Genomic DNA, 18,470 nt, shown 5'->3' with positions numbered 1-18,470 from the left:
ATATTTATATCATAATATTTATATTTAATATCATATTTAAGCAAATGTGATGTATTTTTTGGCTAAAATAAGCACTTTCAAGCACACAAATGGCTAAATGAATTAACATACAAATATAAAGCATTCATAAGATGACGTGATGATGACATGTACTATTATATACACTGGTCACTAGGTGTCAGTAATGTTACTATAATGCGCACAAGCACCAGACTTGATTGCGGGAACAACAGGCTTTAACTGCAGGTTTGAATTATCTCACAATAGGCACAATAAACGTCCATGCAAAGCTACCCCGAAACAAGGACAAATACTACTAAATCCCTAAACAAAACCGAAAACAGGACAGCTGGTCAGCATGACAAACAAAAATTAAAAACTCATAGAAAAACATAAAAACCAGCCTGCTGCTCAGCGTAAAGCCAGCAGCGAGCAGGAAGCAGCTGAGTGGCCCTGGAGCATACCGAGGTGGAACCAAGGCTGCCGCAAACCGAGGCCGAGCAGAGAGCGAGAGCCAGAACAGACCTGCATCCATTTATATACTCCAAGAAGGGGTGGGGCCAATCAGCTGCTTCCTGCAAAAACAAGACCTGAAAGATCAAGCAACAAAAATAGTGCTCACACTTAACATTTACACATGCGTGTATTATGAAACCGTTATTGTGGTGTGCAGTGTGTCCCTGAATGCATCCGGTGGTGTTTTTTTGTGACAATGAGGAAGTGTCATCCCCATGGTGAATGGACTAGAGGCGTGTGTGAAGGTGGCCGTAGGAGTGTTATATCTTGTCTTGAGAGCTCTAATCATTCATTCATTCATTCATTTCCTACCGCTTATCCTCACGAGGGTCGCAGGGGCTGCTGGAGCCTATCCCAGCTGTCTTCGGACGAGAGGCGGGGTACACCCTGGACTGGTTGCCAGCCAATCACAGGGCACATATAGACAAACAAGCATTCACTAACATTCATACATATGGACAATTTGGAGTCGCTAATTAACCTAGCATGTTTTTGGAATGTGGGAGGAAACCAGAGTACCTGGAGAAAACCCACGCATGCACGGGGAGAACATGCAAACTCCACACAGAGATGGAGCTCTAATAATGATAAAAATTATTTAAAAGGTTGGAAACCTGGTTGATGTGCTCAGTATGAAAATATTCAATTTATAAATATGGAATTCTACTTCACAGAAATTCACTTATCACAGTCGGGTCTGGAAGCGGTAAACAACCACAAAAAAAGAAACCCACATGAAAATCCAAACCACGATTATACGGAGGTGGATTGATGCGCAATTCCATGCCTGGGTCTGCTCTCGTTCATCCCAAAGGTGTTTGAAGGGTTGCGGTCACGTCTCTCGGGTTCTCACACGCCAAACATAATCCGAGCATGCCTTGATCTTGCTCGTCTTGTTATGCTGATGTATTCATCTAATGACAGAAATGAATACAGTAGCTACCCCGCCTTTTGTTGGGGGGAGGGGAGCGTTGTTGCAGGAACAAGTAATTGTGACAATGTATTTGTAAATTTTTGTGTTGTTTATGTTGGGTAGATAATTGAGCTGTTGCTAAGGCAAAAAAATATGTCCAAAAAAATATGTCCAAAGTAAAAATGATGCTTGAAATAGGTATCATTTCACAAAAGGCTTTTTTAGTCGGGAACTGATATTGTCCTGAAACTTACCTATGTTCTCCTGCTGATTACTAAAGTATGGAAAACAGTATTCATTCATTCATTTTCTACCGCTTATCCTCACAAGGGTCGTGGGGGGTTGCTGGAGCCTATACCAGCTGTCTTTGAGCGAGAGGTGGGGTACACCCTGGACTGGTGGCCAGCCAATCACAGGGCACTGTGCCACTCACATTTATACCTTTTGGACAATTTGGAGTTGCCAATTAACCTAGCATGTTTTTGGAATGTGGGAGGAAACCTGAGTCCCTGGAGAAAACCCACGCAAGCACAAGAAAAACATGCAAACTCCACACAGAGATGGCCGAGGGTGGGATTGAACTCAGGTCTCCTCGCTGTAAGGTCTGCGCGCTAACCATTTGACCGTGCAGCCCGGAAAACGGTATAAACAACCTTTTTTATACTGATTTCTTTTGGAAGCATCCATGTTCATATAGCCATACAACACAATAATCTGTGTGCCTTGAAAGATGAGTGAAAATCCTCTTGAATGACCAGTACTGACGGGTTGTCTTATGAAAGATGGCTGGGATTGTAGCAAGGAAAAAGCATTTTTTGGAGAATTTTTGTCTATTTTGCAGGACTGTGCTCCACTGTCATTCCATGCCATTTCAAAAACTGGTCCTGGTGTCTCTTTCAGACGACGTGGCTTACGTGGTGCGTTGGTTTTTCACACGTCTCCGTGGCGCAGAAACCACAACTCAAGTAGCCAGCATTGACCGCTTTGGTGTTGTGAGGAAAGAGCATCGCAATTCTTCCAGCGACCTTTCCATAGAGCGCGACGATGCAAACTCCTACACATTAAACATCCACAGCGCTCATGATAGGTGAGTGTGTGTACCCTGGTGTTTCCATACGAGCTATGTTGTTGTTTTAACAATCCCCATATGGTCTGCCTTCTAGTGACAGTGGGGAGTATCACTGTGTCGCCACCCCCTGGTACCTGTCCGCTTCCACGGGAGCCTGGACTCAAGCTGGGGAGCTGATGTCATCACGGATCTTCCTGACGGTCCGATTCGCTGGTGAGGAGTGGGCTTCATGTTTCATCGTGTTTCTGTGTTATGTGACATTGCTGTGGTTCTGAGACAAATTCTTTCTGCTTCCAGTGTGGGAGTCCCTTAAGTTGCCTCTCTTGTATGGTGTTTCTGCATCAGTAGGTAAAGTAACTCTCATCCACCCTCATAAAGACCCGCATGTCTTCTGCTATTGTCAATGCACTGTCAATGTAATTCAGGCAAAAGGATTAATATAGCCCACAACAATCAATAAAATATTGTGTGTCTCTGTGGCGGATAGCAGGGTATGCAGTAATAGTACACATTGTCCAATATTAAGATCGTGTCCCAATACTTTTGTCTGTATATTGTAAATGGACAGCATTGCTTGTCTTGCTTCATAGCCAGAGTGGCGGTGTTCTATAAATTAGACAGTAGAATCTCCTCTGCAGCATGATGTTGCTGTGGAGTCTCTTCAAAGTAGCAACACTGCTAAAGGAACAGCGTGATATTATTTTTAGCCAGCAAACACGCTTCCTAAAAGGGTCCTTGCGGTGGAAGGAACCACGCAGAAATCATTTTAGAACAGGCGTGGGCAAACTACAGCCCGCGGGCCGCAACCAGCCCACCAGAAGATACAGGGTCTGGAATAATCCTTGTCCTGTCTCTAGGTGTCGGCCTGTTCTCGCTGGTCCTGGGTCTGGTGTGCGCTCAGTGCTGCTGCCGCAACGCTGCACACACTCCACGTTCACGCAACAAACTGATGGACCTGGAGATGGACTGACAAACACTTTCCCCTGCGCCTTCACACTGCAGCGCTCACAGGAAACACATTGCGCACAACAGACACACTCCCGTCGACGACTTCTGGGACAGCCATTTGTTTCCAAGCGGAAGACGTTGGGAGTAACATGGACGAAGCCATTGTAGCGCTTCGCCGGGCGCTGGGAACCATTACAGCTCTGCAGTGGAGGAGCAGGGGGATCCTTACAACTGGGAACTAGATCTTAGTTTTCAGTTTTTCTTTCATAGACACAGGAGATCTCACTGCCACGTGGAAGGACCACTTCCCCACCAAACACTAACAAAGCAAGAGCTCAGGCTGGAGAAGAAGAAGCCCCTCAAATGTGCAGCTGGGCTTTGGGGGTTCAGTTTAGTCAGCTTGAGTCTTGTTCCTTTTGGACACTCGGGAGGAAGCGTTGTGCCACAACGGGCCGCAGAAGCTTCGTGTCCTCCAAGCCTGCGTGCGAGGGATTGCACTACCAACCCAGAGTGTTCCTACCTTAACAAATGGACGATAACTACCTTCTATTCTCAGCTCTAGTCTTTTTCAAATTAAGAGATTTTAACGTCAGAGACATTTTTATGCTTCACGAGGAGACATGCAGTCAAGTGTGTTTGTGCGTGTGCGCAATGTTATCACAGAAATATATTGTGTGTGTGTTACGTGCACAGTGTGCGTGTGCATGGTGTGTTTTATAGCACCGAGTGAGCAGCAGGAGCTGTTTTCAGGGTTACATCAAACGCTCCCAAATGGTACTGTCACTCCACTAATGTAAGCTTGTCATGTGGTGAACTCCCCCCCCCAAAATGAAATGTCCCTTTTATTTAGCCCCTGGTTGAAATATTTCACTTCGCAGATTTCCTATGTGCCGTCTGTAAGAGAAACAAGGCAAGTTTACTCCACACTTAACTGAAAATCCCAGAAATCCCCCGAATTTCCTGGCGTCTGTTGTTGGGTGTTGCAAAGAAATGAACGCGTTGACGGATCATGTCGGCCGTCTGCGTCGATGCACGGCGAAATGTGTTTGTTTCGAGCTGCAAGGTGTGTGTGTTTTATAGGACTTTCAAATAGTATTTCAGTCAAATGCAGTCTGAACTTTAGGAGCAATATGGCGCAGCGGTTGTTTTTCCACTCTTGAGTCTGAGTCCTCAGGGCATGATTGACAGCGCCTATGAAAGTGCGGCTGCAATATTCAAATGAAGCACAGGTAGTCCTCGGGTTACGTACGAGTTCCGTTCCCAAAGACATATCAAATACAGTCCTAAGAAGATTACCAGGAACACTGGGGGGTGTTATGAGGAGTGAGAGACGGGCTTACTCGGGGGAGGACGTCTCAATATTGAAACCGCTACGCTGCTTATGCTGTTATCGCTCTCCGTTTCATAGGACATTCACACATCCTTTCACATGTTTTATCCATGTTGGTTCCTCCGTGATGCCTAATTTTAATGACACTTTCACTTTCTTTTACTGCCCCACTGCCTTACCCCAAATTTGAGGTATTGCTGTTATTATGTCTACTGTAATACGTGTGTAAAGGTAAATATTGGAGTGTTATTTCATGTCTAAATGGCTCTCTTCCACTTGTAAAGAAGGAATCCTACTACTTATGGTCGCGGTAAACGAGGGACTACTCTATTCACACGTATACAGTAGTTCTTTTTGTACAGTATTAATAGTGGCAGCGCGTACGTAACCATGAGGACCACCTGAATATGCAATCATTATTTCACATACACAGGCAATACAGCAAATATTCTGTGCCAAATGCTAAACTTTTAACACAAAATGCCACTAAGACTTCCCTCCTTTCATGTTCTGTCATTTTATTGCCACAAGTGTGATGAACTGTATTTTTTTTATGAATAAATTTGTAAGATGCTGATCTCAAATTGCGTGTTTAACACCCCCTCTATCCCGACAAGCAGCTCTAATAAAGCTGGCGTTTCTTCGTGACGTCTCTGGATGTGTGTATTTTGCAGACAAGATGGATTAGTGTGTAAATAAGGCCGTCTGTGTTGTTTGGCCGGTTGGTTGGCGGGCGTTGGGGTGCTTGGCCCGCCTCGCCCCACAGTGGCCCCCTCGCTCTGCTGAAAATGAGTTTTTTCCAAAGCATCTGATGTGGCCGTGATGAGAGTTCCGACACGGTGACAAATGTGGGACGAGATGGTTTTCGTCAGTATGCGGGGGTTTTACGCTATCAATCTTTTTTTTTTTTTTTTAGTTGGAAAAAAAGTTGCTGCGGAATGTTTTATTATTCAACACTGGGCTGCATCTTGTCACTGCCATGCCTCTTCGTGGTGTCTTCCACCATTTGTCACCGGCTTGTCTTTTCCTCTGCTCTACTCCCGTCTATCTTTCCCTGCCTCTCCACATTACACCAATTTCTCTTCCCTCGCTCTTGATTGAAAATGCAGATGAGCCTCGGCTGTTCTCGCAGGCTTTGATTTTAGCGCCTCTTCAATGCCAGTCCCGCTCCCTTTCATTTGCATGTGGAGGAAAGTGGCATCTTTTCGAGCTTGCTCTCTCAGGGTCCGCTTGACCCAGTTTCCCGGTCCTGCTTTGTGTGTTGGCTCCTGTCGTGGATCATTTAGTAATGTGCTCTTGTTACAACTTGGCTGTTGTCTTCTTCAGCTCTCCAGTGCTAATCGTGCTCGCACCCCCTACGCTCCTCCTGAGATGCTGTGTGGTGAGCCGTTGCAGCTTGAGGGTTACGGAAAATATCGGCAAGCTTGTTCTACCGGCGGTACAGTAGAGGTGACATGAATTCTTTTTTGTTCCCAATGTGATCAACACTGAATGTTTACACCGCATCCATCTGCTCGGTGGCCACTTTTCATTGTAATCACTTTAAATCCTGCACTCTCTTACTTGGAGGAAAAGATTATCTTATCAAACAGACTCAACTTGGATTAATGTTTGGCACAAACCGAAACTCCATACTTTGTGTTGCTATTAAATGAGTGTTTTTAAGAAGGCACCACGTGGGCCTTTTTAGGTCGGGTTGGATAATATGCTGTTTTTTTCATTCATCCTAAATCAGTGATCATTTCTAAATATGTGATACCGCTGTGCAAAAAGACCACGATTTGTAGCTGTTACATCTTTATGCTTCACTGATCATTGTTTTTTCATCAAGCGTTGAGATTTCGCACTTTGTTCGGCAGCCCTTGAAGGCACCAAAGTCAAGGCACCAAAGTTGCCATGAGCGAGGGGAGGGCTCTGGAGCCGAATCTCATCTAATATTTACAAGTCACCACGGACTCTTCAAAATGTTGATCCAAAATCGGAGAGGGACAGAGTGTGAAAAAAAAACAAAACTTCAAAAAACCTGAACATGAAGCTTTTAAAGGCCAAATGTTTTAACACATTTCCTGATTAGTCTTTTGATACAGTGTGTGTTGTATGTGTTTCAAGGCATTTTTATATTTATTGACGCATATCATGTTTCTGTATTGCCAGGCACAGTTTATTGTATCAACTTCTTCTCGCTGTTGCTTTAACTGCAATCCTGCTGTGGGCCCCACAACTCTTTGTGGCCAGCAAAGCAAATCATTTCTATTAAAACCAACACCTGAGTGAGCAGAGTGAGGCCTCCTCACTCTGGAATTCTTGCGCCCACTGTGTTGCACTCTGCACCAAAGTCTTAAAAATGCATCTTCAGAACGTGTCCGCCAACACAGATTTGTGTGTGCAACAATTTTTTTGGAATGTGTTCACTTTTTCCGATTACTTCCGCACTTGAGATATCAAGACGCACAAAATGTGTTAAAAACAGTAAGGCTATGTCCGCACAAACACGGATATTTCCCGCATTCCGTCCGTACGAGTGCTAGCAACATAGCAAGAAGTTGGAAAGATGTCAGCCAGTAAAAATAAGTTGCAGGTGAGCGTAAAGCTTTTATCAAGCACAAGTTTTCCATGGTGGCACAGAATAGGGGAAGTTTAATGCATGATGAACCTCATCACGCATATGAGGCGGCATCACACAGGAAACTCCCACGGGATGGCAAAAAAGTCATTAGCTGTACCAGAAAAGAGCGAGCCATTGTCAGTGGTGAGTAATGTAAGGTTTAAACATCATTGAGCACCTCGAACCTTGCGAGATTATTCCTTGCTGCCATGACATTGTGGATAAAACTATACCACACGCATAAAAAAGTAAATGACTGAATTTTTATCATACCTACTGTTGCGGACTATTTTCAGTTAAGTAATATCACTTGATCAAGTCTTTTCTGGTATGCTACACTACAAAATAAGTAAAAGACAGCTGGGATAGGCTCCAGCACCTCCGCGACCCTTGTGAGAATAAGCGGTAGAAGATAAATGAATGTATGATTCATGTTGTTGAGTGAAAGGTTCATTCAACTTATTCCGACCGTTGGGGAGGGGGTCCCAAAACCCCCCCAAACAAAGAAAATGTCTCTTGTTTATATGCCTGTGTGCCTGTGTCAGTTCAACTTGGGCACATTGTTCTTAGAAAATATTGGTTACATTTACAAACGTAAACATTTTCATGTTTTTGAAATCCTTTTTGAATGGTCGTTCTTTGGAATTTGTGTGTTTGATTATACAGTAGATCAGGGGTCTCAAACACAAATGTGGCCCGCAGGACGCTAGTTTAGGCCCCCGCCTTGATATGAAAGTTGAATGTTATGGTATCATGTACCCAGAAAAAATTATTACGTTTGATTAATGTTCATGTTAAAGGTTAAATAACTGTTAATAGTTATCCTCCCTATCCGTGTGGAAGTGGTAAGTTTTTGGCATTTTAAGTTTAAAGGAAATAACTTGGAGGCTACCGTTTAGGTCGCTAGCTCTCTAGTTTGTGAGTTAGCATGTGTCTCAAGACCCTGCAGTTGCGCAATATGTTGTAAATAAAAAGAGTATAAATGTGACTATAGTCGTGTTTTGTCATGTCTACAGGGCTCTAATAATGCTTTGTTCATTTTAATCTGAAAAAAAATGTGTCTACCCACCAACTATATGTGGTTTCTTAAGTTTTTATTATTTGCCGTTTTATTATTATTATTATTGATTATTGATTTTCTTTATTCTTGATTTGTTTATTTTTCATCTTATTTTGTGTAGAAAAATAAAAAGTAAGATATTTGAGTGGAATGTTTTATCAGAGCTTTTCTTGTAGAAAATCAGAACCAAAGCAAAGTTTATTAATTTCTCTGTTTTTAACAAATGTGTTTTTTTTTTGGGGGGGGGGGGGGGTTGAAAACCTGATGCGGCCCAGCCTCGCCCAGACCCTAGCACCAGTGGCCCCCAGGTAAATTGAGTTTGAGACCCCTGCAGTTGATAGATCATGGTTACTATCTTATAGTGGAGGCATACTTTAAATGTATTTAAATGATAAAGCATCTTTGAATATCTTTTTTCTGGCCCGAGTGTCCTGTTGTTATATAGTATGGTCACCCAAGTCAACAGGTTCCAGGTTCTTTGAGGTAAGTGTCCATCTGGTTGTGGAGTCCGTTGGACCCCAGCAGAGGTGTCACACACACGCTCACCGCCAGCATGACTTGCCCTTACATGGCGTGTCACGCATACGCGTGCACACAAATAACTGGCGGTGTGAATGTGAGTCTAGGTTGCCTCAATGGCTTGCCGCCACCTAATAGCTCGCTGAAAGACCAGCCTGCAGCAACTGCTTTGCGCACAGGCTGCAAATACCGTTTACCTCATCTTCCAGATGGTTATTAATACTCTTGATACCAAATGCTGCTCCTTGATGATGGCATTTTATCATCATGGCGCTTGATTGACATCTCTCTCCCTCTTTTGTCAGCAGGAAGAAAGAATGAATCAATGGATTGTGAAAGGGCCAATTGGGTGGATGGAAAATTGGATGGAAAATTGTCACAAATTAATCCTGCCCCCTTCTGGTAAGTCAAAATTAGCGTGATCAAAGCTCTTGAGGTTGCAAAAGGGATGCGGGATCGTCCCGTTTTGACACGCACATCCCCGCTAATCACCGACGGCGTGTATTGACATACTAGCTATAATTCCACATGAGACTGCAGGGATCTCAGCTAATGCTCCATCAGGAAAGCATTAACATGCAAGGGGATAAGGAAAGTCACTTGAACTCTTTTGCAGCTGTCAAGACGCTTGTGCGTTTTCTGCAGCGTTTGACTCCTACGTGACTTTGCAGAATCATGCAACTGGAACTTCACCAAATGTGTTGCAGGCCTGAACTGCTTTCTTGGAATCAAGGGCAATAATAAAGGCAGGAAGCAACCACTGGGTGTCCAATTTCAGCCTATAAAAGCCAACCTGACCCGTCTGTGCCTTCCATTGCTGTAAAGCCAAACGTCTCATCCCAGCATGTCTGCGGCTGAGAATAGACCGCGTCAGACGCCATATTAATTAGGCGATGAGTCCTCATATGCATTGTGACCCACTAATAGACATCTAAACTTGAATTTAGTCTGAATTTAGTGTGTCCCAAATACCACCAGAGTCAAACAATCCAAAACCTGCTGCCTGACTCGCTGGCATGAAAAGGCACGACATGAAAGTGAAAATAAATTCCACATCCCACACCTTTAGCCAGATGTGCATTACAGCTTTCTTTGTAGTTTATTTATTTTTATTTTTTTACTTGAGTGGAATTTCTAAGGCCCGTCTGTTTCACACTTGGTCTAAAAAGGCATTCCTAATGTGGAATAATCTTTATTTGTAGGACATCTTTCATGTTTCAAATCTTGTTCTTGGCCAGTTTTGGTCCATTTCCAAATTTGACAACCTCCATGGAGTTTGACTGTGGAGGATCCACTCTCACCATGTATTACAATCATCCATTTATGGTTCCAATTTAGTGGTTTTACTCTATCATGATTTTTCCAAAATATATTAATGAATAAATCATGTGATTTCGTGGTTGAGTACAGCCTATTATTAAATGAACTAAAATACATACTCTTCAGAATGGAATATTTTCCACTCTCAAGACAAAGTATGGCAACATGACACACTTTGCCTCGTAAAATATATCATGTGATTTTGTGGTTGAGTACAACCTATTATTAATCTTAAAAATATGTTTTTTTTAATCTATACTAAGCATTTTTTTACATAAACATTATTAAATGAACTAAAATACATACTCTTCGGAATGGAATATTTTCCACTCTCAAGACAAAGTATGGCAACATAATGCACTTGGACTTTTGCCTGGTAAAAAAAGCCAGTCGGACTGACATGTAGGGTCACAAGATGTCAGTAGTGTTGGTGTAATGTTCGGTGAGACACACAAGAACCAGCCTTGATCACCACAACAACAAGCTTATTGCAGGTTTGAATTATCTCACAACAGTCGCAATAATCCCTGATAAAAGCGTGGGTTGGTGTTCCTGTAATTCTGAACCCCTGATGACACTGTAATGAGTAGCTGCGCCATTCTTGCTAATCACCTCAGAAATGGGTTTGGGCATGCTTGATGCCAGTGCTTCCAGGAGGCTAGTGGGAATGTTGCTCCAGGTGATGAAGATGGCTTCCACCGTTTGGAACTGACGTCCATTTTTGTAAACGTCTCTTACCATGCATCCACAAATGTGGTCAGTTCACCGATCAGAGTGAAGTTATTCCTCTGAAAGAAGTCGTAATTAATTGTGAAAATATCACAATTGTACATCTTCTTGATGGTGTAGTCCCTCCTGCCGGATGGACTTTGAACTTTACTGCTGTACAGGATGTGGCACAATGGCGTTTATGCTTTGCAGATTAACACTCAGTGAAATGGGATGCGTAACCTTGCGGGACCCCATTCAACCGCGTTTGTACGTAATGACGCAGCCAAAATGTGGGTCAAGTCATCCTGAGAGTGCTACACAATGTTTGTGCGTTAATGTGTCCAGCGCACCATCAATCATAGCATTTCACGGTCACATAAACCCCAAGAGCGAGGGAGAGGACCCATCAAGAACTATCCCCACTGCCTCGTAAAATACAGTATTCCATTACACAGCCTGTATATACTTGCTGCAAAAATAAACAATATGCATTCAAATGGCTCATGCATAAACTTAAAGCAAGAGGACAAATAAAAGTCACCGTGTCCGATCACACTCCAATGTCTGCTTTGCTATGAGTGGATGCAAGATGAAGGCGCCAAGTTGGTTTTCTTGCCTCTTTTATGGTGATGCATGTGCAGCGAAGTCAGGACCGGCAGAAACGATTTCGTTCACATTAACTTTTTCATGGAGAAATTGAGCAACATCATTCTGCCACGTCAAAATGAGAGAAGTGCAAAATAGAATGAAGCAGAGAAGAGTGGATACCCACTCCCAGGCCAAAATTGCACATGTTCATCGAAATTCCTTTTCAAAAACAAGAATTATTCAATGAAGACTCCCAGTTTGCTTTTGGTTATACGAGTACAGTACAGTTGCCCCTCTGTATATCGCAGCTCAAATATCGCTCACTATATTGTGGGTTTTCAAACAATAATAAATTACTGGTTCACGGTTCAGTATGACCTATTATCAAAACATATTGAAATTAAGGTTATGTCATATTCTGGTAGCAAGGCATCAGTAATATGAAACACGATGTTAGATTACATTGCAGACTGCAGAGCTGAACTGACATACCACGGCTGAGATGGAGTGTTTCCTCTCATTGTGTGTGGAAGTGGTACATGACTTCTTGGTCTTTCTTCCCCACTTCGCTACCCACTTTAAGTTTAGAATAATTACATTGGAGAGGCTAACTAGGTAGCTTGATCAGTGATCCCGTAGCCTGCGGTAGAGGTCTACACGGCAGTGCTTTTCCTTGGCCGCCCCGCCACACAGCCGTGGCACGACAGCCACAGCCGTCCACAGCCGTGGTGAGATTTGAGCGGCCAGCCGTCAGGCGGCCGAACAAGCGCTTTTCAGCTCAGGATAGTATAAATTATGTGAAAAAGATGATATAAGGAAGGATTATGGACAATATAGCTGACCTTTCAAGAAACAAATGAGGCTATCAATATTAAAGATCATTTTTACAATTCCAGAAGGTGCACATCAAGTGTCTTCTGCAGCAGTGGCTTGTGCAAAAGTTCTATGCATGTTGCACTGTTGAATGTTATATTTAATGGTGAAATGTTAAGACATTCAGTGATTTGTATTATCTACACAAATTTATAAACCATAATTCAATGACATTTGTGAAGAACTATCGTGGAAAGCAAAAAGTCTCGAGTTTTCCATAGCCGTGGCCACAGCCGTGGCCATGTTCTTGAGATTTCTTCAGCCCGCCCCGCCCCGTTAGCCGAGAAGTCCGGCCAGCCGTGGGGGCCGGACGCTCCGTGTAGACCTCTAGCCTGCGGGATGCAGTTGAGCAATATGGTGTAAACAAAGAATAGGACTGTAAAGGTGACTACAAGGGTGATTTTTCATGTTATAACTCGGGGAAGACGCTTGTCCACATCTTGAGCAATACAACAATTCATATCCTGTCCACACGGGAACGTTCTTTGGATTTTTTTCTTTGTGGACTGAAAATTATTCAAATTAATTAATTAATTCATTAATTCATTCATTTTCTACCGCTTTTTCCTCACAAGGGTCGCGGGGGTTGCTGGAGCCTATCCCAGCTGTCTTCAGGCGAGAGGCGGGGTACACCCTGGACTGGTCGCCAGCCAATCAAAGGGCACATATAGACAAACAACCATTCACACTCACATTCATACCTATGGACAATTTGGAGTCGCCAATTAACCTAGCATGTTTTTGGAATGTGGGAGGAAACCGGAGTACCCGGAGAAAACCCACGCATGTACAGGGAGAACATGCAAACTCCACACAGAGATGGCCGAGGGTGGAATTGAACCCTGGTCTCCTAGCTGTGAGGTCTGCGCGCTAACCACTCGACCGCCGTGGCGCTTAAAATTAATTATTAATGCATATTATATTAACGTATCTACTGTTCACACCTTTTCAGAAGCAAGAATGGGTCAAACCGTCCAAGCTTTTTTGGCTTGTGTCAAGAAAATGAGGAGGATTTCAACCGGACTGATCACGATTGAGACATCTCTACAACCCACGAAAGGCTGCTACGCTCCGGTTCACAACTCGCATGTTGCCCAGATGGAAGCGGCGTTGTGTGGGCATGAAAGCCTTCCTCACCCCGCCTTACTTTTCCAGCATCACACCATCTGAAAGCCATAACTCTTCAACTGAGAAATGGTTTGGTAAGAGCATGCGCTTGTCAGATGATGAAAGGTTTATTCCTCAGGTCACTGAGGTCTATTCCTGGCTTCAACCTGCAGTCTGCGGTCGCAATCATTTTGTACTACGGGTTTTCTTTTTGCATCATCCTGCAAGAACTTTCTGGGCAGTGCATAACCTTTCACTTAACCACACATTTAAGAGATTTACACTTCAGTGATAGAGAACAGCACAGTTTGCTCTGCTGAAATGGAAAGAAGAGACCTAATGGGTTGTTCTGTGTACACTTAATCAGTAGAACGAGAGAAACGTGAAATGCATGATGTGTAGTCTTAAAGAATAGATTTTTCCTCCTGGGTGGTCCGCCTCAGCAGAAGATGTAAAATATGCCAACCTCCATTTTGCTCTCATCTTCTCCCTGTCTTGGCTGCTTCTCGTTCTCTAGGGTCATATACCCAACAATGGACTAGTACTGCCTGCAGCCATATTTCCAATTAAAGTTCATTTTTTCACACTGTGTGTTACAGCAGGATTTTATTCATTCCTGCCAACAGCTCTGCTGTTTTGAGACACTATTAGCCGGCTTTCACTTTCAGTCTTGACCCATCTATGCGTCAGCATATTGTCTGCTTGGGCTTGCCTCATTCATCTGGAAAAGGTAGCAGTGATGTGAAGGTAAGTAAAGGAATGACAGTGGAAGACATAATGTATGTGAACCAAATCCATTTTTCTCCTAAGAAATCATGTAAATCCAATTTTCTTTGACCCACAATACTTACCGATGTGCCTGGTTTCATTTTCGAGTTCAGTCTGTACTGTACAGATAAATAAATATCACTTTCTCAATAGTATTTCTAATCGGGGAGGTGTGAAAACATTTGCATCCCTCGGGGGCAGGGGTATGACAGAAAATAAAACCAAAAGTTTCATCAAATGCACAAAGAATATGCGTTACTGCCGTCAGGTATAGAGCGCCAAGTCAGCCCAAGGCAAGAGTGGAAAAATAGATGAGCCGCATTAATTGACAGAATACATCAGAATAAGACAATAAATGCTCACTCCCTGCGATTAATGTAATGGTACACTGCTGCCTTTTAAGACACGGATAGTTATTTTTTATTCTGTTCATTTGTTATTTTGCACGAAATAATAATTTTGCAAAATTTGGGGTAAAATATGAAGGTTGATTTGCTTCCCTGCCTTGTGTATCTGTCAAGTTCTCCATCCAAAAAAGCAGAGTCAGCGCATGGTGTCAGCATCTTTCAGTGTGTGCATGCAACCTTTCTTCTTTGCACACATTTAAAGTCGCGGTTGGTTTTCTCATACAGTCATAGCAAACACAACTCCCCTTCCTTTCTCCAACACACACACACACAGTCCGCTTCATTCTGACAGCCATGTGTTTGCTAAGGTCACAAAGTCGTGTGTGTGTTTCTCAGCCACTTTGTGTTCTAACTGTCAGTCATTCGCACACACACACACACGCACACAGCCACAGTGTCGGAAGTCCACCATTTTCTCTCCCGCAATTTCCATAACTGCTCTTACGCACATGTAACCATAGAAACAGCTGTATGTATATCTTGATACGTTTTATCGTGATTCCAGAATGAGATTTATTAACACGTCAAGTTCTACTAAATTCCCTTCGTGTTCCTCCTGAACCTCGGGGAACCAGCCCTCCCTCCCAAGCACACACTTGACAATGATAAACATGTTGGAAGTGATTTTTCCATCTGCCTCTGATGCTTTCCACCATCTGCCAGCGTCAGTGACTCTGTTTGCAGAATAGTGCCACCCTTCTGGTTCATGCTAAAGTATACGTGTGTGTGTGAGTGTATGTCGCACACTGCAGCTTGGTGATACATCCAACATGGCGGCAAGACAGATCACGACCTTCACTGCCGTTATCTACTGTGCTCTTATGGCACACTCAACAAGCATTGCATTTACTTTCTGTTACACTACAAGACTTGAGAACGCAAACCTCCACCAAGCGACATAGTTCCACCAATATTGTGATGGACACCATTAATATTAGTCCGACATTTATTTTATCTACATATTACAGTTCCTTGATTACCAAAACATACCATGGACTGGTTTGACTGACTTTTTAACTAAAAATGCATAATAGCATGCTGACAATGTTAACATGCTTATATTAACATGCTAACATCTGGCATGATATTGCTAAGTGTTCGTAAGTGTTTACTCATGAAAACGGCTAAAAATGATAGGAATGCTAACATGCTAACACATAGCATGATAGTGCTAAGTGTTCGTATAAGTGTTTACTCACCTAGCATGATAGCGCAATGTACCTGGAGGACTAAATGTACCCAACAAGAGCTCTGGAGCTTTGGAGTTATATCCACAAATGCCAAAAATGTTAAAGAAATTCTGGATCTAGATCACCACCAATCTTCCAATAAATCCTGAACGTTTCATCCAAAAGTTATTTTGAACGCAGACAAACACCTGCAAAAACATAAATTCCGCCAATTATATCACATGAATGTCAATTTGCAATGCCAGAAATGTTACGTCTGGTAATCAATACTGATGATTGAGAGGCTAAACTTTACACCGGCCGTCACTGCAAACTGCAGTAATTCCACAATCACAACATCGTATCATTCGGATTTCAAGATAAACACAGTTTGACAGGCGTCCTACTGCTACAGATTAACAGAGACTGACTCAAACTTGGATCTTTGTTTGGAAGAAACATACCGCCATCTAGTGCTTACTGCTGGCATTGCAGTAAAAATAGACAACACTTGTCAATAAACAATCTTGTTTACGGTATTGCTGTTGCATTGACCATTATTACTATAGTGGTATGACGGTGATAATCGTGGTGATAATAAATGCACAAATTATATGCATATTTATATTCTTAATTGTCATAATAATAATTATTATTGAGTCAGCGTATTATTATTGCTGCTGTAACTAATATTACCTATTGATGTCCTGTTGTTGTTCTGTCTTGGCCCCACAATCCCTCCTGTGTCTCCTTTTTCTGTCCCCTCCAGTTCTGGTCTGGCTGTTCCAAGTACAAAGCATAATAAAACATTAATTAAAGTTAAACACCAACGATGCAGCAAGAGAACACTTTTCCCTTGCGGGTCAAATGTGTATAGCATGTAATGGCTGTTAGATCAGCAGAACAAAACAAAAACTAGTTGAATATTAAACTGAGTGGAATATTAATGCAAGACTGTGGCAAAGTTTGGTCCTGCAGAGACCTAATTTTCCCCAGTTTCTGGCTAGTGCCAGTTAAAAGTGCCAATTCATGATGTTTTCTTATGAAACATGTGCTGTCACTGTAAGGTGACCCCATCTTGGTAATGAGTAATGAGGTTTTAATGCTTGTTACACACAAAGAAATCCAATACCCACCATAGCAACCAACAAAGACAACAGTTCAGTTTGCTTGTGCATTGTATACATACTTATTGTGGCTGCATAAACAATACACACCTTTGAGTTGTGGGTTTGTGAGTTCCTGCAGATTATAAATGTGAACTGGTCCATCCATGACCCCAAACTCATGGCGTTAAAGGCCAGTTAGAAATGAATGGGCAAGACAAACTTTGCCAAACAGACTTGGAGGATAACTAAGCCAAAATAAAGAGCAAAGTGAGGAAAGCTTAGTATTATAAAATAAAATAGTTGTTGCCCTTGTTTTATGAACCACGTCTTCAGGGGAAGTCATCGGTTAAAGCATGCTTTCACTCATGTGTGCATTTTAGTTCAGATTTATAGCAGAAATGTTTTGTCAGGTTCACAGGAGCAGATCCTTTAACGTGGTCAAGGATGTTTTGGTGTTGTTTTGTGTGGTTTGGTGTGGGTGAATGAAATGTGTTTTCTATTTTCTAACCAAATCATTACAAAAATTGTTGAACAAATTTCCACACCAATACATTGGCATGATAAATGATGGCTTATCACTTTATTTTTGGCTCCAGGGGCTGAAAAACTGCTCCTGTTGTTGCCTGCACATATGCAGCATGGGTTTTTTCCCCCTCTACTCAGGTGGAGGTCAGGCCGCTGAGGGCGGAGACTCGAGACTCTTATTAAGCGCCTCGGGACCTTGACACCAGCAGCAGTGTCTGATGCAGGCACCAGTTTGACTATCAAGCCAGGACGCTGACTTGCGGCAGGTGAGTGTGGTGTTTTTCTCATCCAAATGCGGCAACAGAAGGTCACATTGAAAGGGTTTAAGTACGGGCTGCAATTCGACTAGCTGGTTAGTAAAACTTTCTAACATGCAGTTATAACATGTGGAGGAGAATATACAATACTGCATAAACGTATGCATACAATGCATCAAAGGTGTAGACTCAAATATTGATGACTTTGGATACGACAGAATCATGAAAGACTTTGCTTGGACGTTGACAATGACTCAGGACTTGACTCGGACTTTAGTCTGATGACTTGAAAATACTTTTTGTACTATTTTTTTGTACTACTTTTGTACTTTCGGCAGCAGAGAGATCCCTTTTCTTCTCCATATTTCTTTATACCTGTGGCATGCTTAATAATGCGGAACATTCTTGGTAATGGTTTTATTTCATTTGAACATGCATCAGATTACAATTGAGTGCATCCCATAATCAGTTCACAGTTCCACATGTCCAAAAGGAGTAGGAAGAAGCAAAGCTTATTAAATCCTACCCCTCCATCTGGTACTTTTACAATCAGTAACTGTTACATTTGTTCACTTCCTGCTTTCCATAATACAGTTTAAGGTTTGTTTGTTTTTTTAAATAATGCACCTCGTACCAAAGTACGAGGTAATATGACCATACAATGACATAATGGGTA

The 18,470-nt window shown here is 42.6% G+C and overlaps 1 protein-coding gene across 1 annotated transcript in view; it reads left to right on the top strand.

Annotated features, from left to right (window-relative positions):
• ptgfrnb (prostaglandin F2 receptor inhibitor b) overlaps positions 1–5,605 on the top strand; it is a 36,585-nt gene extending 30,980 nt beyond the window's left edge. Inside the window, exons 12-15 of the mRNA XM_058051799.1 lie at positions 2,330–2,516; positions 2,593–2,711; positions 2,796–2,846; positions 3,356–5,605. Of these exons, the coding sequence (XP_057907782.1) occupies positions 2,330–2,516; positions 2,593–2,711; positions 2,796–2,846; positions 3,356–3,468 (470 nt within the window). The 3' untranslated portion in view covers positions 3,469–5,605. The remainder of the gene's footprint in view (positions 1–2,329; positions 2,517–2,592; positions 2,712–2,795; positions 2,847–3,355) is intronic.
• Positions 5,606–18,470: the final 12,865 nt, after the last annotated feature.

The sequence above is a fragment of the Doryrhamphus excisus genome, chromosome 16 (genome assembly GCF_030265055.1).
Source record: "Doryrhamphus excisus isolate RoL2022-K1 chromosome 16, RoL_Dexc_1.0, whole genome shotgun sequence".
NCBI lineage: Eukaryota > Metazoa > Chordata > Actinopteri > Syngnathiformes > Syngnathidae > Doryrhamphus > Doryrhamphus excisus.
Note: the sequence above shows the minus strand (reverse complement) of the source record. Positions and strands in the feature narration are given on the sequence as shown.